Source organism: Myotis yumanensis, unplaced genomic scaffold, assembly GCF_028538775.1.
Source record: "Myotis yumanensis isolate MYYU_CA2020_CCGP unplaced genomic scaffold, mMyoYum1.0.hap1 SCAF_1, whole genome shotgun sequence".
Taxonomy (NCBI): Eukaryota; Metazoa; Chordata; class Mammalia; order Chiroptera; family Vespertilionidae; genus Myotis; species Myotis yumanensis.
This window is the reverse complement of record NW_027223752.1, coordinates 97,032,427-97,054,202: the sequence shown is the minus strand read 5'-3', so window position 1 is coordinate 97,054,202 and position 21,776 is coordinate 97,032,427. Positions and strand designations below refer to the sequence as shown.

The window sequence follows — 21,776 nt, the reverse complement described above, 5'->3', positions numbered from 1 at the left end:
ATAATTATATATTATGTGTATATATAATTATATCTATAGTTATATATATATAATTATATCTATATAATACTTAAATCTTTTTTTTTATAGACTTTTGACTTTTTTCCTCCTAAAATGCTCAACAATCCTCTGATGGGCTCTTGTGTCAGTCATTTCTTCACAAAATCTCCATTATCTAATTTCTCCTTTTGATAGTCATAACTTAGACCAGAATCTTAATAATCTCTATTATACTAATGAGCTTATAAGAGTAGAAATGGCCAATAGATTACAGATTGACCAAATTTTCTACTTTTTAATTGAAAGAGAACTTATGGTATATATGTGAGCAATAAAAGTTCTGCACTGCTACTTTAACACATCTGTGCTAGTTCTATTAGCTATGAGCTATGTCAAAAAATATCTTTTAAAAAAGTGGTCTTCTTCTACCACTGATATGGCCTGAAATATATTGTTCTTCATTCCTGTGACAGAAATGCTAGAGACTAACGTTATGGCCTCAAATGTCCAAACAGGGTAACTGATCTTGAGATGTTAACATAAATAAATACATATTATTGGTGAAGACTTGGTGGGATGAGTCATAGGAACACTTCCAATGCTTTTTCCTATGGCATTTCTGTTGTGCCCCACAATATCCCACAACAACAACAACAAAACAAACAAACAAAACAACACATGCTTTATCAGACTTTCTCTTCTCCTCCCCTTGAAACACTTCTGTTCTCAGTTTAGAGCTCTCTCAATTCATTCTCCAAGTCTCTCTTATCAAATTATTCTTCCTACTTTCATGAGGGACATCCATCCCTAGTCATTTTTGCTTCTGAGAGTATGTGTTCTTGTACTTAACCAGATACCTATTAATTGTTGTTATGAAAGAGCAGTATTGATAAGTAGTAAAAAGTGAAAGTTCCAGAATTAGACCACCTCAGTTCAAGTCCTGCCCCTACAATTTAACCAGATGTTTGTACTTGGGCAAGTTATTTACCTTCTTTATGACTCAATTTTTTCAACTATAAGATGAGAGTAATAATAGGGTTATTACTAGAAAAAGTAAGATAAATCATGTAGAACACTTAGCAATGTGGTTCCCACATAGTCAACACTCAATAAATCTAGTTACTTAAAGAAAGGACTGCCACTTTTTATTAAAAAAATACATAATTTTGTATAACTTCTTAATAGCAGCCAATATAAGCCAAAAGAATTAACATTTGGGGACTTTTCTAATGAGAAATTTAAATTCTTGATAGACCATTGTAGTTAAACCATTGTCCAGAAAATCCATTTGTCTTTGACACATTTAGTAGCTAACCATTTTCTTCTCATGAACACATTTTATTTCCAAAGTCCCAATGTTCAGGTAGAAGAATAGGTGACACTGCCTGTGCCCACCAGTTTAACACTTTTTCAAGATGTCATAGTCTTTGAAGATGCTTTCTAAGGTCTTCACACCTAGAAGGTGTCAGCCTAACACAGGATTTAACTGGAGGGATTAGCAAGGCTGTGGGTTTAGCTATGTTTAAGCTATGTTTAGCTATGTTTAGATATGTCAGGCTTCACTTCATATCCCAAGGGCATCTTTAGAAAGACAGCATGACTTTTAAAGGAGCCGGTAGCAATCACAGGATAAGTCCCTTCTCCCTGACAGCAGTGGTAGATTTTCTCTGGCCAACTATTACCTGTGGATCTTCCTTATTACTCATATTCCCAGAGGATCAATATGCTAGTGTCATACAGGATGAAACTAAGTAGGACTTGAGAAATTAATAAAAACCAGGACCCAGACTAGGAGGGGAGCAACTAGAAAAGAGAAGGAAAAAATCATAACCAATAATGTTTAGGAGCAATCTGGGCCTTGGAGACTGATTATATGTAAAGCCAAAGGAAGGGTAAGGTCACAGAGAAAGTCAAGGTTTCAGAGTTGGGAGTTTGGGGCAAAAGTTGAAGAACTGGTAATGGTCAATTGACTGTGGTAAATCTTAGGAGAAATATGGCCATTGGTGAGAAGAGGAGGATCCAAAAACAGAGAGACTAAGCAGGAAGTTTGTTAACCCAAGTGGTATCCATTGGAATCAGTCAGAGAGAGGATCTCTGGTGATAATCAAGATAATATGCTGTGGTTCAGTGAAAAGTAGCTTTTTTATAAATCCTAGGAGTAATGTACCTAGTTTAAAATAAACTCATTTATTTAAGCCAAAGGAAAGGATGGCCCAAATTAAAGAACAGTACTAAGTAAATAGTAAGGTAATATGCAAATATGGTATTTAAAAATTATTTAAAATATAAATAAGAAAATGAATCTGGAAAACATTCTCACAATAGGAAAACACTTAGGGATTAGGATAAATCTAAAAGAGACAAAGTTATAAATGCTACATTTACCAGTCCTGGCCGCAGGGCTATAGTTCCTGATTCCCTCAAGATGGTAAGAAGACTCAGTCTAAAAGCCCTGAGATTCCTTCTCTCCTTAAAAACCTCTCTTACCCTAGCCAGTATGGAGCAGTGGATAGAGCACTGGCCTGTGGACCAAGAGTCCCAGGTTTAATTCTGGTCAAAGGCACATACCTCAATTTCAGGCTCCTCCTGGCCCCTGCAGGAGGCAACCAATCGATGTGTTTCTCTCACATTGATGTTTCCCTTCATCTTTCCCTCTCTCTCCACTCCCTAAAAATCAATAAAAAAATATCCTCAGGGGAGGATTAAAATCTCTATATATATAATATTTTCTCCTCAGCGTTGTGATTAGGTTTGAGACTAAAATCTTTCAAACAAAATAGATGTTCCATTTTCCCAAATAGGCAATTTGCACATCGGGAGCCTTTTTTCAAGGTGAATTCCCCCCACATTCTTTGGCCTTTGCCTGGGTCATTTCTTCACACCTGTACATTCTCAACTCTCATAATTCTGTTTTTGATATAAATAGTGTCTTACCTTTAAAGATAGCCGATGCACTGTTTTTGATTCACCTATAGACTGTTCATCTTCCAAAGGTTTATTTGAGTCATCAGCTTGCTGAATTTCTGAAGTTTCCTGAGGTTTAAATAACATACTTTCTGCGTCTGAGGCTCCCCATTCTAATATATCTTCTTGTTCAATTGGGAAAACACTTGATACAGTCTCAGAAATTTCCTCAGTCTCATTCTGTTGGAAAACATAAATATGTAGGAATGCTTTTTTTATTGGTCTTTTTTAAGTCATAGAATGTTTTCTCTCTGACAACAAAATAATTATGAAAATGCATGATTGAAATTAAAAAGAGGTATAAAGTTCCCTTTGAATATTTATAAAGAGAAACTCAAATTGACTTAAGAAAAATATGAAGTCTGGCAAATTAATTTCCTCAGTCCTTTCTCAGGAAATATAGCTACTCCAGTTATTACGCACCAACACTAAGGAAATAACAAAACTCCAATCTGGCCCTGACTGTATCCCAAACTCATACAAAATCAAGGCCTACTGAAACAGCTAACCTTGCCCAACCTGAGGTTCTTTGGTCCTGAAAAATGGGGTTCCTTGATGCTCTTCAAGAACCCCGACTTCAGGTACTCAGAGAAGAACTGGCACAGAGACCTCAAGAAGACCACCCTGACACCCCAGCTCCATTCCAAGCCCAAATGAAAAATTCGTACAAAAATATCACTTCTACACCTGCTTTGAGTTCCTTAAAAATGTCTCACGCTCACCATTCTTATTCCACACAATTCTGGAAGTCCTAGCCAGAGCAATCAGGCAAGAGAAAGAAATAAAAGGCATCCAAATTGGGAATGAAGAAGTACAAGTGTCACTTTTTGCAGATGACATGATTCTGTATATAGAATACCCTAAAGCCTCCTCCAACAAATATTAGAAACAATACATAAATACAGTATAATTGCAGGATACAAAATCAATGTGAAAAAATTCAATCCACTGCATTTCTATATACAAACAATGAAATTTCAAAAAAAGAAATGAAAAAAAATTCCTGTGCAACTGCAATAAAAAGAATAAAATACCTAGGAATAAACTTAACAAAAATGTGAAAGACCCATATACTGAAAACTACAAAACATTATTAAAGGAGATTTAAAAAAAAGACACAATGAAATGGCAAGATATTCATGTTCATGGACTGAAAGAATCAACATAGTTAAAATGTCCATATTACCAGCCCCTATGAGGCTGAGACGGTCCCTGTGAGGCTGAGACAGTCCCAGTGAGGCTGAAACGGCCCCTGTGAGGCTGAGACAGTCCCTGTGAGGCTGAGACGGTCCCTGTGAGGCTGAGACGGTCCCAGTGAGGCTGAAACGGCCCCTGTGAGGCTGAGATGGTCCCAGTGAGGCTGAGATGGTCCCTGTGAGGCTGAGACGGTCCCTGTGAGGCTAGGACGGTCCCAGTGAGGCTGAAACGGCCCCTGTGAGGCTGAGACGGTCCCCGTGAGGCTGAGATGGTCCCTGTGAGGCTGAGAGGGCCCCTGTGAGGCTGCGACGGTCCCCGTGAGGCTGTGACGGCCCCTGGGAAGCCAGCGGAACCGCGCAAGCCACCCAGACAGCTTCATTGATGGCCCGTGAACCAGCACGCAGCCCCAAGCACAACTATCACCCGAAGGGCAAGAGGGGCGAGAGCAGCTGTAGTGTTGCTTTCTCCTCACTCTTGGTAACGAAATCCTCATTTTAAACATAAGAGGACACATTATTTTAAAAAGCCGTTACGTGTCTCCGTACCCTTTCTGAGTAGAGCGTGAACAAGTCGTGAGAGACCTTTCCGAACACAGGGACACGTCGCGGATGGAAATAGCTACAGTTCCCATGTGTATGATCTTTGACCCGGCAACAAAAAGCATACACCTATGGATGAGGACAGTGGGGAGGGGGGGCGGGTAAAGGCAGAGGGTGGGGTGGGAACTGGGTGGAGGGGAGCTATGGGGGGAAAAAGGGGGAACAACTGTAATAATCTGAACAATAAAGATTTATTTAAAAAAAGAGGGGATGGACAATTTGAGCATGAAATAACTGCAATAGGTTAAAGTATATCACATGTTAAAACCTACAAATTCAGTGATCAACCAAAGGACTTGTATGCATGCATATAAGCATAACCAATGGACATAGACAGTAGGAGAGTGGGAGCAGCCAGGAGAGGTCAAGGGCAGGGAAAGGAGACACATAACTTCTTTCAACAATAAAGAATTTAAATTTTTTTAAAAAATTCCATATTACCCAAAGCAATATGCAGAGTAAATGCAATCATCATCAAAATCCCAATGTCATTTTTTAAAAGAAAGAACAAAAAAAATCATTAGAATTATATGGAACCACAAAAGATCCCAAATAGCCAAAATAATCCTGAAAAAAAAAAAAAAAGAACAAAGCTGGAGGTATTACAGGACCTGACTTCAAATTATACTACAGAGCAACGTTAATCAAAACAGTATGGTATTGGCAGAAAAAAAGACTCATGGAACAGAAAATAGAGATCAGAAATAAAATCACATGTATATTGGCAAATAATTTTTGACAAAGGAACCAAAAATACACAATGGAGAAAAGAAAGTCTCTTCAAGAAATGGTGCTGGGAGAACTGTAAAGCCACATGCAAAAGAATGAAACTACATTAAAGTTTTTCCCCATGTACAAAAATTAATTCAAAATGGATTAAAGACCTAAAAGTAAGATCTCAAACAATAAATCACATAGAAGAAAACATAGGTACTAAACTTACCGACCATGGTCTTAGAGAATGTGTTGTGAACTTGACCTCAAAGGCAAGGGAAGTAAAGGCAAAAATAAATGAATGGAACTTTATCTAATTAAAAAGCTTCTTTTCAGCAAAAGAAACAACCAACAAAACAAAAAATTAACCAACCAAATGGAAGATATTATTTGCAAACAGCAGCTCTGACAAGGGGTAATATATAAAATATATAGAGAACTCAATTCAACACCAAACAAAAACAATCAAATTAAAAACTGGGCAGAGGACCTGAATGAACACTTCTCCCAAGAAGCCATATAAATGGCCAACAGATATTTAAAAATATATGCTCAACATCACTAGCTTTAGAGAAATGCAAATCAAAACTACAATGAGATTCCCTCCCCAAACCTGTTAGAATGGCTATTATCAACAAGACAGTACCAAGTGTTGGGGAGCATTAGAGTAGAAGGAACCCTCATTCACTGCTGGTGTGAATGTAAACTGGGACAGCCACCTTGGAAAACAGTATGGAGGTTCCTAAAAACGTTAAGAACACAGCCCATGCTGGTTTGGCTCAGTGGATAGAGCGTCGACCTGTGAACTGAAGGGTCCCAGGTTCAATTCCAGTCAAGGGCACATGCCTGGGTTGTGGGCTCAATCCCCAGTAGGGGGCATGCAGGAGGCAGCCAATCAATGATTCTCTTATCATTGATGTTTTTCTCTCTCTCTCCCTCTTCCTTCCTCTCTGAAATCAATAAAAGATATATTTTTAAAAATTAAGTATACAGTTACCATATGGCCCAGCAATCTCCCTCTTGGGTATCTACCCCAAAATATCAAAAACAGTTATTTGCAAAGATTAAATGTTCACTGCCACATTATTCATAGTGGCCAAGACATAGAAACAATCAAAATGTCCTTTGATAGAGAACTGGATAAAGAAGATATGGTACATGTATACTGTGGAATACTATTCAACCATAAGAAAAGATGAAATACTGCCATTTGCAACAACATGGATAGACCTTGAAAATATTATGCTAAGTAAAATAAATCAGTCAGAAAAAGCTAAGAACCATATGATTTCACTCATATGTGGGATATAAATCTGAAACTCATAGACACAGACAACAGTATGGTGGCTACTAGAGGGATGAGACAAAGGGTGTAGGATAACAGGGGCCAAATATATGGTGACAGAGGATAATTTGATTTGGGCGATGGGCACACAATACAATATACAGATCATGTATCATAGAATGGTACACTTGAAATTTATCTGATCTTATTAACTAATGTCATCACAATAAATTTAATAATAAAAAGAAATGGCACAGCCACACAAAAAAAATGTCTCACTAACTTAATCTGTATCTCCACAAGTCTTAAGGAAACAATCTTTATAGCCATATTTGGGTATGGCCCAATTTCGAACCAAGCTTATTTGGGATTGTGGAGCACTGACAATTAAAACTTCACTGCCTCAGGTTAGCAGATGATAAAACCAATATTATTACATAAAAATCTGAATCCTATAGACTGAATTGAAAATGCAATTATATCTCTTTGTTCTTTGATACACTTGATTGTTAATAAGTAAAATAAATGGTAAAGGTGGCATACAGTACAAAATGCTATAGAAGTTTATTTATATGCAAGGGATGGCTGAAACAAGAAATTTATATTGGTAAAACACAAATTGAACATGGAGCTCATATTTTTATAAATCTACTGGATGATACTGTGGAAAGAGTAAGATCTTTATAACCAGACAGGAATTAATTCAAATCCTGAATCTGTCAATTAATAGATGAGTGATCTTGGCCAAGTTACCTACCCTTTTTAGCCTCATTTTCCTCATTGGCTAAAAGGACTTAATAAAATCCTTTTCATAAAAATGGCAGAATAGATACACTGGGGTAATATGTGTTATGGGCTCTATACTGTCTACCTATGACAAATTTATTCATTGTATGTGCCATAGCTTTTGGCACTCCCTTTCTTTTTAATTTCTCTATTCCTGACTTCTCAGCAAACTCTCCCAGGGTTCTGGTTTGGGAGACTGAATAGGTGAAGGTGCCACCCTCCAAAATAGAAAATGGTTGGTGTGGCTCAGTGGTAGACTCATGAACCAGGAGGTCACAGTTCAATTCCCGGTCAGAGCACATGCCTGAGTTGTGGGCTCGATTCCCAGTAGGGGGCCTGCAGGAGGCAGCCTGTTTCGCTCTCATCATTGATGCTTCTATTCCTCTCTCCCTCTCCCTTGTTCTCTCTGAAATCAATAAAAACATATTTTTTTTAAAAGGGGAAATGGAGAAAGAAAAGCATGAGGACAGGGCAGTGACAGCTCTCCAGCTGCAGTGACCCTCTTCTGGACTGTGCCCAGCATCACTGCCTCTACAAAGTTTCTCCTGCTCTCATCACCACTCTGTCCCTTCCTCTATTTTAGCATGTATCATACTATACTATAATTGTCTGAGTAATGATTATTATAATATCCAATATATATGAGTACTGTCTCATTTAATTTTAATCTTCACCACAACTTCATGAAGTAGGACCTGTTGGTAGCCTCATTTTATGGATGAAGAAACTGAGGCTTAGAGAAGTTAAATAACCTGCTCACAGTCACACTGAGAGTAAGTAGCAGAGCTGTGTTTGAACCTAGACAGCCTGATTCTAAATTATACTCTCTTCACCTCTTTTTCCTCCTCCCAATAGACTAGTGGTTCTTACTAGTGGTCCACAGACTCCTAATAGTCTTCAAGACCCTTTCAGTGGATCTGCAAGGTCAAAACCATTTTCATAATAATACTAAGGCTTATTTGCCTTTTTCACTGTGTTGACATTTGCACTGATGATGGAAAAGCATGGGGTATAAAACAGTGACCAATACTTTTCAAATGATTAACACATGAAATTACAAAATCATGCAGGAGTTAAAGATTTGTTCAAAGAACAAGAAGGATCAATAGATTTTAATGTAATGATACACAGTAAGTTCATTTATCTGGCTTCAGATTCCCCACTACAACTAATCTTTAAGAAACTAACACTTTCAGAGTTTTAGTATATTAACAAGAGTATCTGTAACTATGTAATAATGCTATTAAACTATGACTCCCTTTTTAACTTGAGACCAGATTTACTTAATATACTTCAACCAAAAAACCATATACAACAGACTGAATGCAAAAGCAGACAGGATAATCTAGGTCTATATTAAATCAGATATTAAAGAGATTTGCAAAAAAATGTAACACAATCCTACCCTTCTCATTAAATTATTTTCTTTTGGATAACATTTTTCCTAAAAAATGTTTTGTATTAATATGTAATTGGCTTATTTTTTAATAAATAAATATTTTATATTTTTATCTGTTTGAATTTATAATATGGTAAAATTGGTTGATATAATCCACATAGACTAAAACTCCTATGGACCTGTAAAATGTAAATATTTTTAAGAGTTTAAAGGTATCCTGAGACCAAAATGTTCAAGTACTTTAAAACTTTAAAGTTTGAAAATTCCTTTTTAAAAGTTGTGAATCAGTTATATTTTATATCTCAAACATTTGGATCATTGAAAACTCTCTGCTGTTATTTGTCAATGAGTGAATGAATAAATAAAATGAAATTATATCAATTTTTCTCTACTATTCAATTAGTCTCTACTTAGGATATATATTAAACAGTATTGTAATTTGTCTCTTTATATATTGCTCTTCATACAAATTCCTCAAGGAGAAAAAACTGTCTCTTCTACCTTTTATAATCTATGAGTAAAACAATGTCAGCCACATTATAGCGGGGAAAATGAATAAATATATTCCTTGATTTTTTTTATAATTATGTCAGGAAATAATTCTCCATGATCATTGCAGGGATGGGTAAAAAAGGTAAAGGGATTAAGCAAAAATAAAACAAAACAAAAAACTCATAAAGACAACGGTGTGGTGATCACCAGAAGGAAAGGGGAATGGGGAGAGGCTGAAGAAGGTAAAGGGAGGATAAATTGTAATGGAAGGGGACTTGACTTCAGATGATGAACACACAACATGCAGATGATGTATTATAGAATTGTACACCTAAAACCTATATAATTTTACTAACCAATGTCACCCAATAAATTCAATAAAAAATAAATGCTGATTATTTTAATTCAAAAAATCTACTATATTTGAAATGGTGGATACTTTAAAAAAAGATATTCCATTAAAAATGCTCCTTTGTAAAAAGAAAATAAGTTGCATCAAAGAAATGAGAGAGATCTGCCCCGTGGAACTGAGATGTCGACATTGATGCCGCCATGCTCTGCAGGCAGGGTGCCAGGACCACATTGAAAGGGCTGGCCTTCTTGGGATGAGAGCATGTTGGCCACTGCTTTCCACTTAAATCTTACCCAGAAAACTTCTAGAAGTCTAAGGAACAAGAAAGATGGACAGATATAATTCTGCTGTCTGGCACAGAGTATGCACCCAAAAAATGTGCCTGGAATGAAAGATACCACAGAGGTATCATGGTCAATTGTCACCTTAAAAGGTATTTTATCTCCAAAGAAGTGGTAAGGGGAACCAAGATGGTGGCATAGATAAACGCCTGTACTTGCTGCCTCCCACAACCACATCAAAATTACAATTAAAATACAGAACAACTATCATCCAGATCCGTGGGAAAGCTGGCTGAGTGGAAGTACTACAACTAAAGAGGTAAAGAAGAAAGTGCATTGAGACTGGTAGGAGGTACAAAGGCATGGAACGGGCTGGTCCAGAACCCAGGTGTGCCACTTTTTTAATTGGGAGGGAGATCGCCTCTGCAGAGGCTGTCTGGAGGAGCAAGGAGTCCAGCCCCACACCAGACTCCAATCCCAGGGTTCCACAGCTGCGGAAAGAAGTCCCTACGGGCAGTAAGAACTACTGACTGTAAAAACCAGTGTGGATTGGGGCTGAGTGACACACAGGCTGCTAGAGACCTGGCTGCTCCTCTTAAAAGTCTGGCACTGCAAACTGAATTTACAAGCTCCAGCTTGCTATGAGCTCCAGTGCCGGGTGAGGCTCTGGGGGACCCAGACACATACAGGGAGAAACTGGACTGTCTGGCATCAGGGCAAGAACTCAGGGGTTGCTTTCTTCCAGACAGAGGTGCTCACAGCAGTCATTATTCCCCTGCTGGGACCTTCCTGATGCCAGACATTTTCACTAAGATCCTGATTGGCAGACATTTCTCTTCACTCAGCCCTGGAAATTCCCTGAGACCCCGCCCCACCCAGTTTATAACCCCACCCAAGCTGTGCACAGCGTCTTTTGCATATGAATGCCCTGTCCTTTCTCAGCCCAAAACCTGTCAAACAAGCTGCAGGTGGGCCAGGGAACCCCAAAGCTATCAATAAAAGGCCCAAGGCCAGCATCAGCTCCAGCCTGCCTTGCATCAGAGCTAGGCCTCATCTGGGCACTTCCAAACCCAATACAAAGAAGAGAAATCTGCAGATCTCTCTGTAGCTCCTGCTGGGTGGCCCCAGGCAGTGGCTGACTTTGCATCTCCTTGGAGATCCAAGAGCCAGTGTACCCAGTGGTCAGTGTGAGATCATACCAGATTACAACTCTTCACATCCATAAGCGACACACTGAAGGAGCAGACTCAAAGAGCACCAAAGCCCCACTGAAGCAAGTCCTACCCCATAAGGGTGTCTCCTGCACAGCAGCTCTCACACTGGTCCCCACAGCCAATTGGCCTGGAGGTCAATTCCTCCCAGTGATACTAACAGCAATCAAAGCTCAACTACAATAAGACTGTGCACACATCCCACAAAGGGGTGCACGAAGAGTGTCCTCCTCAGGTGGTTGGGGAGGCTGAGACACTGGGCCCTATAGGACACCTACTATACAAGGCCACTCTATCAACTCAAGGAGACTTAGCAGCTACGGAGTACATAGAAACAAACACAGGGAAGCAGTCAAAATGCAGAGACAAAGAAACATGTCACAAATGAAAGAAATGGGAGAAAGCAAACTACTGGATACAGAGTTCAAAACCACAGTTATAAGGTTATTCAAGAATCTTCTAGAAATCGCTGAGTAACTTAATGAGACCTTCAAGGATCTTAGTGAAAATGCCAAAAAAAATGGAAAAGGACCAGTCAGAAATTAAGCATACACTGCCTGATATAAAAAGTGATATATAGGGATTCAACAGTAACCTAGAGGATCCCGAGAATCAAGTCAATGATTTGAAATATGAGGAAGCAAAAAACACCCAACCAGAAGAGCAAAAAGAAAAAATAATCCAAAAATATGAAGATAGTGTAAGGAGCCTCTGGGACAACTTCAAGCGTACCAACATCTGAATTATGGGGGTGCCAGAAGAAGAGAGAGAGCAAAATATTGAAAACCTATTTGAAGAAATAATGACAGAAAACTTCCCCTAACTGGTGAAAGAAATAGACTTACAAGTCCAGGAAGCACAGAGAACCCCAAACAAGAGGAATCCAAAGATGACCACACCAAGACACATCATAACTAAAATGCCAAGGGCAAAAAGAGAGAATCTTAAAAGCAGCAAGAGAAAAACAGTTAGTTACCTACAAGAGAGTACCCATACGACTGTCAGCTAATTTCTCAACAGAAACTATGCAGGCCAGAAAGAAGTGGCAAGAAATATTCAAAGTGATGAATAGCAAGAACCTACAACCAAGAATACTCTACCCAGCAAATCTATCATTTAGAATTGAAGGTCAGATAAAGAGCTTCACAGATAAGAAAAAGCTAAAGGAGTTCATCACCACCAACCCAGTATTATATAAAATGCTGAAAGGTATTCTTTAAGAAGAGGAAGAAGAAGAAAAAGGTAAAAATAAAAAATTATGAACAACACAGTGACAACAAATACATATCTATCAACAAGTGAATCTAGAAGAGAAACCAAGATGGCGGCATAGGTAAACATCTGAAATTGCTGCCTTGCACAACCACTTCAAAAATACAACTAAAAGACAAAGGGACATCATCCAGAACCACAGGAAGGCTGGCTGAGTGGAAATTCTACAACTAGAAGGAAAGAGAAAAGCACACTGAGACTTGGAGGAGGTGCAGAATTAAAGCACAGAGGTACGGAGGGCACGAAAAGGGCTGGCAACTGAGGACATGGTTGTGTTTTTCACTCGAGAGAGAGTCACAAGCTCCCGAAGGCTCTGAACTCCAGTTCCGGGCAAGTCTCTGGGGACCCAGACTCATACGGGGAGAAACTGGACTGTTTGGCATCAGGCGGAATTCCAGGGCAGCTTTCTCTCAGAAGTGGTTGCAGCAATTACCACCGGATACTGAGACCCTGGGTCTCTTAGGGCAGGGCTAAGGATCAGCCATAGCTGCTTGCCCCACCCTGTTGATTTCCAGAGACCCCGACCCACCCAAGCTTTGCACAGAGGCTTTTGCATATGAATGGCCTGGCCCTTTGCAATCTAAAATTACCTAACAAACTGCAGCTGGGCCAGACAGATCCTGAACATCCAAAAGAAGGCCCAAGGCCACACAGCAGTTTGCATTGGTTCATAGCTGGGCCTCATTTGGGCACCTCCAAATCCCAAACAAAGAAGAGAGAATCTGCAGATCTCTCCGTATCTCCTGCTGGGGAGCCTCAGGCAGAGACTAAATTAGCACCTCCTTAGAGATCCAAGAGCCAGTGTACCCAGTGGTCAGAGTGGAACCATCCAGATTACAACTCCTCAGATCCATAAGGGACACACACAGGGGGCAGACTCAGTGAGCACCAAAGTCCCACTGAAGAAAGTCTTGACCCAGAAGGGTGTCTCCAGCACAGAAGTTCTCCCACCGTAGACACAGCTAACTCTCACAGCCAATTGGCCTGGAGGTCAATTCCTCCCAGTGATACCAACAACAATCAAGGCTTAACTAAAACAAGACTGTGCACCAAGCCCACAAAGAGGTGCACCAAGAGTGTCCACCTCAGGTAATAGGGGAGGCTGAGCCACTGGGCCCTATAGGACACCTAGCACAGAAAGCAACTCTATCAACGCAGGGAAGCATAAAAAATGTGGAGACAAAGAAACAAGTCACAAATGACAGAAATGGAGGAAAGCAAACTACTGGATATAGAGTTCAAAACCACACTTTTAAGGTTTTTCAAGAATTTTCTAGAAACTGCCGATAAATTTAGTGAAGCCCTCAAGAAATCCAGTGAGACCCTTGAGGATATGAAAAAGGACCAACTAGAAATTAAGCATACACTGACTGAAATAAAGAATATTATACAGAGATCCAACAGCACACTAGAGGATCCCAAGAATCAAGTCAAACATTTGAAATACAAAGAAGCAAAAAACACCCAACCAGAAAAACAAAAAGAAAAAAGGGTCCAAAAATGTGAAGATAGTGTAAGGAGCCTCTGGGACAACTTCAAGCGTACCAACATCTGAATTATGGGGGTGCCAGAAGAAGAGAGAGAGCAAAATATTGAAAACCTATTTGAAGAAATAATGACAGAAAACTTCCCCTACCTGGTGAAAGAAATAGACTTACAAGTCCAGGAAGCACGGAGAACCCCTAACAAAAGGAATCCAAAGAGGACCACACGAAGACATATCATAATTAAAATGCCAAGAGAAAAAGACAAAGAGAGAATCTTAAAAGCAGCAAGAGAAAAACAGTTAGTTACCTTCAAGGGAGTACCCATACAACTGTCAGTTGATTTCTCAATAGAAACTATGCAGGCCAGAAGGGAGTGGCAAGAAATATTCAAAGTGATGAATAGCAAGAACATACAACCAAGATTACTTTACCCAGAAAAGCTATCATTCAGAATTGAAGGTCAGATAAAGAGCTTCACAGATAAGGAAAAGCTCAAGGAGTTCATCACCACCAAACCAGTATTATATGAAATGCTGAAAGGTATCCTTTAAGAAGAGGAAGAAGAAGAAAAAGGTAAAGATACAAATTATGAATAACAAATACACATCTATCAACAAGTGAATCTAAAAATTAAGTGAATAAATAATCTGATGAACAGAATAAACTGATGAATATAATAGAATCAGGGGCATAGAAAGGGAATGGACTAACAATTCTCGGGGGGAAAGGGGTTTGGAGGGTGCGGAAGAGACTGGAAAAAAATCGTACACCTATGGATGAGGACAGTGGGGGGGGTGGTAAGGGCAGAGGGTGGGGTGGGAACTGGGTGGAGGGGAGCTATGGGGGGAAAAAGAGGAACAACTGTAATAATCTGAACAATAAAGATTTAATTAAAAAACAAGTGAATCTAAAAATCAAATGAATAAAAAATCTGATGAACAGAATAAACTGGTGAATGAAATAGAATCAGGGGCATAGATATAGAACAGACTAATGATTCTCAGAGGGGAGGGGGTGTAGGGGGTGCGGGAAGAGATTAGATAAAGATCTTATATGCATGTATGCATTACCTATGGACACAGACAATAGGGTGGCAAGGGCCTGGGGTGGGGTGGGAACCGGGTAGTGGGGAGCTATGGTGGGGGTGGGGGGAAGAGGGACATCTATGATAATCTCAACAATAAAGTTTTTTTTAAAAAAAAGAAGTGGTAAGCTTCATTTTAAAAAGCCAGTAGCTAGAAGAGGTCCAGTGATTGCTCATAAATGTCAAAGCTGAAAGTATTACCAATACCCATAGAATTACAAATAAATCAATATTTTTGTTCAAATCTTTATTTTATATCATCAAGATGATGTCTAAGCCAGGTACCTGAAAATTGGCCTTTTTCATAGTTTTCTTCACTATGGTATCTTTCCTTATACTTTATATAAATATGTAGTGAATGGTATTGTCAATTATTCTATTCGTGATGATTTCTATTTTTCTAAACCTCATATTATATTTTCAGTTTATTATGCCTGTTAGAAACTTAGAGGTCAGAGGTTTTCATGTCAACCTGTGAATGTAGAGAAACCTAGAGGAACTACACTCAAAGACAGTATTAAGCCCATAGGACATATGATAAGGCTTCAAAATTGATTTATCACATTAATGCCACACATGCTGGGTTCTGAGGCAGGTGATGTGACTACAAGGGGGATAAGACATGGTCTAGACCCAGAAGTGTCTCGATTTCCGGTAGTTCAACCATTTAAAATAACTCTAAAATTACAGGATCAATGGCTTTTGTGAAAATATTCTATACACTTTCTGAACATAATATATTAGCCTAAAAACAAAGTTAGATCTAAATTATTATGCATGTGGAATCATATTTTCAGGAACTAACTATTGGAGCTTTCTATTCAATACCTTATAAATCTTTTCTAAGGGAAGAGATCATCGCACCACCATTGTTTTACATAAATGTGGATCTCTATATACAGAGAGACACTTCCCATTCACATGAAACATGTTCTAGACTGCTTTGAATCCCATAAGTATTTTGACGATGATGGAGGAAAAAGAGCTTTATTTCTGAAACAAACTTCTGACACCAACTGTCCATATTATTCTACAAAGTTATCCCCTTGTCAATATTTTTCACAATTCTTCTAGCTAAATAAAGAATAATGTGATACATTCATAGAAGCTAAGACAGCTAATAGTTGTTTTTTTTTTTTTCTTGGTGCCCTTGACTAGAATCAAACCTGGGACATTTTAGTCCACAGGCCGATGCTCTATCTACTGAGCCAAACCACTGAGGGCTAGAAGCTAATACTTTTAATTAATTCTCCAACTATCTTCTGGATCTGAATGCCTCTAGACCAAAAGAACTGTTAAAATCTTTCCCTCTGAAAAATGTTTGGGACCTTCACTCAGAAGGTCTTCTATGATAGGGAGCAACAGTGATCCAAAATATCCAAGACTCCCAATGTGCTACTGGATTAGGTGTGCTTACAGTTAAACACACCTCTAAAACACATTAAAGGAGATTTTTTAAACCCCCCTAGATAAACATTCAAGCAACAGGAGGCAGACTATTACTTTAATATAGGCAAGGAAGATTTTTATTAAAGAAGGTATTTACCATTTGAGGTTCCTCAATACTTATCTCTAATCCTTGCTCTGTTTGCACTGGAGATGATCTGTTCCCGTTCATTTTCCCCATTAAAGAAATATCCTTGAAGGAAAAAGAGAAATAATTAAAATAGTGTCAATTTTAAAAATCATCAAGGTATATTATTCAATGCAGCAAAATGCTAGTCAATATAGTTCAGTAAATGAGGACTATATAAAAGAGAAATATAAGCAAGTCAATATTATGCATGAAATGAGAAATACAGAAAAAAAGATACAATAAAACATGTTGTCTATTATTCCAATGTTATGGCTTTTAAAATCATTGATCTCTATAGATATATTATCAGATTGAATAAGACAATTAGGTAATATTAAGTCAGATACTGTAAATCACTGCTATTAAATATTTACACAAGAAAGATAAAATCAAAGCTAAAATTTAATCTAACCAAGAGCAAGAAATAATATGAACATACTTAAAGTTTAAAAGGTATAACTGTTAGTGTCATTTTTGTTATTACTAATGCTAAATTCTATATTATACTCTCTACACAGCTGAAATGGTAAGAAGACAGCACAGCACAATATCTAACACTGGATAGGAATAAAGAGACCCAACTTCTACCCAAACTGTAAAGACACAGATTAAGCATCAACAGAAGTTATTTTGCTTCCCTTCACTTCAGTTTTATATTCATACATGACTTTTCTCCCCTAGCCTTTTAATAATGTCAATAGCAATATATGGACCTTTATTGTGCTTTAAAACTCTGTTTTCCTACCTTTTCTTTGCTACATTACAAAAAAAAATCTATCTGAGACCACTGACTTCTACTCTACCCTCTTGTCATAAATAACTATAAAACTGAACAAAATGTAAGAACAACAGGCAATGCAAGACTATGATGACTAAGAATATGGATGCAAAAAAATGTTAAGAGCTAAATTACCCCAGATTTCTGTTTTACACAATCTCCAGAACATGACACAATGAAAGGGAAACCATACAGCGCCCAGTGTCTTACTGAGTTGAAGAGACAGAAATTAGAATAAGAAGACAAAGAGGGTAGAATTTGTTAGGCACAGTATGGAGAAAGGCTTCAGAAGTCTGAAGAAACCCCCAAAGAGTCCTTGACTCTTTGGCTGAATACCAATTTTCACGTGCAATGGTGAAATCCATGAGGCCAGACAAAGAAAAACTGCCAATGGGGGTGGAGGGAAGGGACAATTACCAAAAAGCTGTAAGCCACAATTCCCAGAGCTCACACAAGCTGGGAATCACTAGCTCTTCCACCAGACAGACAGAGTACATGGTACATTCATCATAAACCTCAGAAGGGTCATACATTAGCAGCAGTGCTAAATGAGCTCCAGAGTAAGGTTTCTCTGAACTTGAACATTTTAAATAATACTTAAAAAGATACAGGTGATCTTCAGGTAGCTTAACTGCCTGTTAGATTAAACTCTAACACTTTTTTAAATGAAAACAACCAAATCCAGTACTATAATTTTCATCATTCAATCAGAAGTTATTAATTATAGAAAAATCATCTACACTAATAAAAGAGAAACATGGTAATTAGCATACGACTGCTACCTTTCCCATTGGCTAATCAGCATATCCTTATGCAAATTAACTGTCAGCCAAGATGGCGGCTGGCAGCCATGCACTGAAGCGAGCAGGGAGGCTTGCTTGCTTCAGTGACTGCGGACTCCAACGTTCCCCGCCTAACTTGCCAGCCTCTCAGCTGCAACTCTAAGCAACTATGTACTATGTTGCAAATAAGAAGCTAAACAAAACCCCAGAAACCAGCCGGACTGAAAGCCAGCCAGACCGCAACATTGTATCGATGTTTTCAGCAGCGAGGCCTCAGAGCTAAAGCTGGCCCAGAATAAAAATTAAAAAAAAGAAAACAAGGAGCAGTTGGGAGTTTCAGTCACTCGCCAGCCAGAAAACAGCCCTCAGCCCCTCACCCAGACTGGCCAGGCACCCCAGTGGGGACCCCCACCCTGATCCAGGACACCCTTCAGGGCAAACCAGCCAGCCCCCACCCATTCACCAGGCCTCTATTCTATATAGTAAAAGGGTAATATGCCTCCCGGCACCGGGATCAGCGGAGCAGCGAGGCCTCCCGGCACGGGGATCAGCATGACAGGAGGCAGTGCCCAAACCCCCTGATTGCCCTGCAGCTCTGTGTGTGACAGGGGAAGGCGCCCCAACCCCCTGATCAGCCCTGCTCTGTGTGTGACAGGGTGCAGCACCCCAACCCCCTGATCAGCCCTGCTCTGTGCCTGATAGGGGGGAGCTCCCCAATCCCCTGATCGCCCTGAGGCTCTGTGTATGACAGGGTGCGGCGCCCCAACCCCCGCCCCCCACGGACCCTGCACTGTGTGTGACAGGGTAGAGCCATAACCTCTCCATCAGCCCTGCCCCGAGTGTGACAGTGCCAGTGCCCCAACCCCCTGATTGGCCCTGCTCTGTGAGTGACAGGGAGCAGCGCCCCAACCTCCCCATCGACCCTGCCTTGAGTGTGACAGGGGGCGGTGCCCCAACCCCCCAATCGGCCCTACCCTGAGCATGACTGAGGGTGGCATCGCAACCTCCCGATCCGCCCTGCTCTGTGCATGACAGGGTGTCACCCCAACTCCCCAATTGGCCCTGCTCTGAGCCTGACCAGGGGCTGCACCTAGGGATTGGGCCTGCCCTCTGCCACCCGGGAGCAGGCCTAAGCCAGCAGGTCGTTATCTCCCGAGGGGTCCCAGACTGCAAGAGGGCACAGGCCAGGCTGGGGGACCCCCCCCGCACCGAGTGCACAAATTTTTGTGCACCGGGCCTCTAGTAAATATATAATATACAACCAGGAGAAAAATAAGTAGGAAAAAAAAACAGATATGAGAGATGCTGAAATGAGAAGATATGAATGTTTGGGACATTAGCTGAGAAGGTCTTTGATAGGCAGCAACAGTGATCCAAAATATCCAAGACTCCCAATGTGCTACTGGATTAGGTGTGCTTACAGTTAAACACACCTCTAAAACACATTAAAGGAGATTTTAAAAACTCCCTAACATTCAAGCAACAGGAGGCAGACTATTACTTTAATATAGGCAAGGAAGATTTTTATTAAAGAAGGTATTTACCATTTGAGGTTCCTCGGTACTTATCTGTAACCCTTGTTCTGTTTGCATGTGATATGATCTGTCCGAGTACATTTTTCCCATTAAAGAAATATCCTTGAAGGAAAAAAAAGAAATAATTAAAATAATGTCAATTTTAAAAATCATCAAGGCATATAATACAAATACTATAAGTACTCAAAAATATAAACATAAGGAGGATTAAGTGTATGGTATAAAATAAAAACCAAATGGAACATCTACAAAAACATACATTTTTTGAAAAAAATTTTCATTGGGTGGCATTAATAGCAAAGAAGACATTGCAGAAGAAAATATCAGTTCATTAAGACGTAGGAATAGAAGCTATACAAAATGATTTACAGAGAGATATAAAAACTAAAACAAATATTCACTCTAACATACATTTTAATTAGAGTTCCAAAAAGAGGGTGTGGAGAGAGCAGAAAATATTTGTACAAAAAATGGCCCAAAGATTCCAAATTTTATGACAACTGTAAACCTCATACTGCAAGAAGCTCCATGAACTCTTAGCAGAAACACACAAAAAACATTGTGCCAAGCACATTATAATCAAAATTATAAAAACCAGCAATAAAGAAAAAAATCTTATAAATATCCAGAGAAACATTAAGTATAAATAAACAAAGAATTACCAGTGACTAATTACCACAAATTAATGCTACAGACTTTTTGTCAGAACTATAGAAGCCAGAAGATAAGGAAGCAACATATTCTAGAATATTTGCACTGAAAAAAACACAATTGTCCACATAGAATTCTATATGTAGAAAAATATCTTTCAAAACCAAAGGTGAACTACTTTTTCAGCAAACAAAAGGGGAAAATATTAAGCATCATCAAACCTGCATTATAAGAAATATTCAAGGAAATTCTTTAAGCAGACAGAAAATTATATCAGATTAAAACTTAAATGTTCACAATGGAAATAAATGGTAAAATGATAAAAATGTGGGTAAATAAAAGACACTTTTTGGTTTTTAATTATTTCTTTAAAATGTAATTAGCTGTTTAAATACAAAATAATGTATTGAGATCTGTAACATATATACATGTGAAGTATCTATACTAATAAAAGGGTAATATGCTAATTAGACTGGATGGCTTTCGAACAACCTTCCAGATGTCCTTCCTGACAAAGCTAGGCTGGGGCAAAGCCACCCACCCCACGGTCCCAGGTTCCTGCGGCTGTAGCCTGGGTGAAGCCACCCGACCACAGTTCCCTGTGGTTGCAACTGGCCCGGGCGAAGTCAGCCCCGGTCCCGGGTGCCTGCAGCTAGCTGGAGGAGGGAATCCTGAGTCCCAGGTGTGGGTCTGAGGCAGAGGTGGTTAGGGGTGATCAGGCCAGCAGGGGACCAGTTAGGAGCAATCAGGCAGGCAGGCAGAGGTGGTTAGGGGAAATCAGGCAGGCAGTTAGGAGACAACAGTCCCGATTTGCGAGAGGCATGTCTGACTGCCAGTCTAAACCGGCAGTTGGACATCCCCCAAGGGGTCCCGGATTGGAGAGGGTGCAGGCCGGGCTGAGGGACATCCCACCCCTCGAACCAGCACATGAATTTCATGCACCAGGCCTCTAGTGCATTAATAATAGTACACTGATGGAAAAAAATATATATATATTGCTATAAGGCCCTTATACTATATGTGAAATGGTATATTATTTCCTGAGATAAGTTAAATATTCATATTATAAACAATATAGCAGTCACTAAAATAATAAAACAAAGAGATAAATAAGCAAATCATATGGAATAACATGAAATGCTAAAAAAGTAATAAAAGACTAGTAAAGAGAAAAAAAGAAACAAATGTGACAAATAAAAACCAAATAACAACATAATAAATATAAACCAAATCATATCAATAATTACATGCAAATGGTTCTAAACATTTAAATTGAAAGACAGATTGTCAAACTGCAGAAGAAAAACAAGATCCTACTGTATGATTGTTAT

At 39.2% G+C, this 21,776-nt stretch overlaps 1 protein-coding gene across 1 annotated transcript in view; it reads right to left on the bottom strand.

Annotated features, from left to right (window-relative positions):
* The window catches only part of LOC139009894 (uncharacterized), a 231,950-nt gene that overhangs the window by 96,403 nt on the left and 113,771 nt on the right, over positions 1–21,776 (bottom strand). Inside the window, exons 2-4 of the mRNA XM_070414044.1 lie at positions 19,804–19,896; positions 16,670–16,762; positions 2,935–3,144 (exon numbers count right to left, since the gene is read on the bottom strand). Coding sequence (XP_070270145.1) covers positions 2,935–3,144; positions 16,670–16,762; positions 19,804–19,896 — 396 coding nt within the window. The remainder of the gene's footprint in view (positions 1–2,934; positions 3,145–16,669; positions 16,763–19,803; positions 19,897–21,776) is intronic.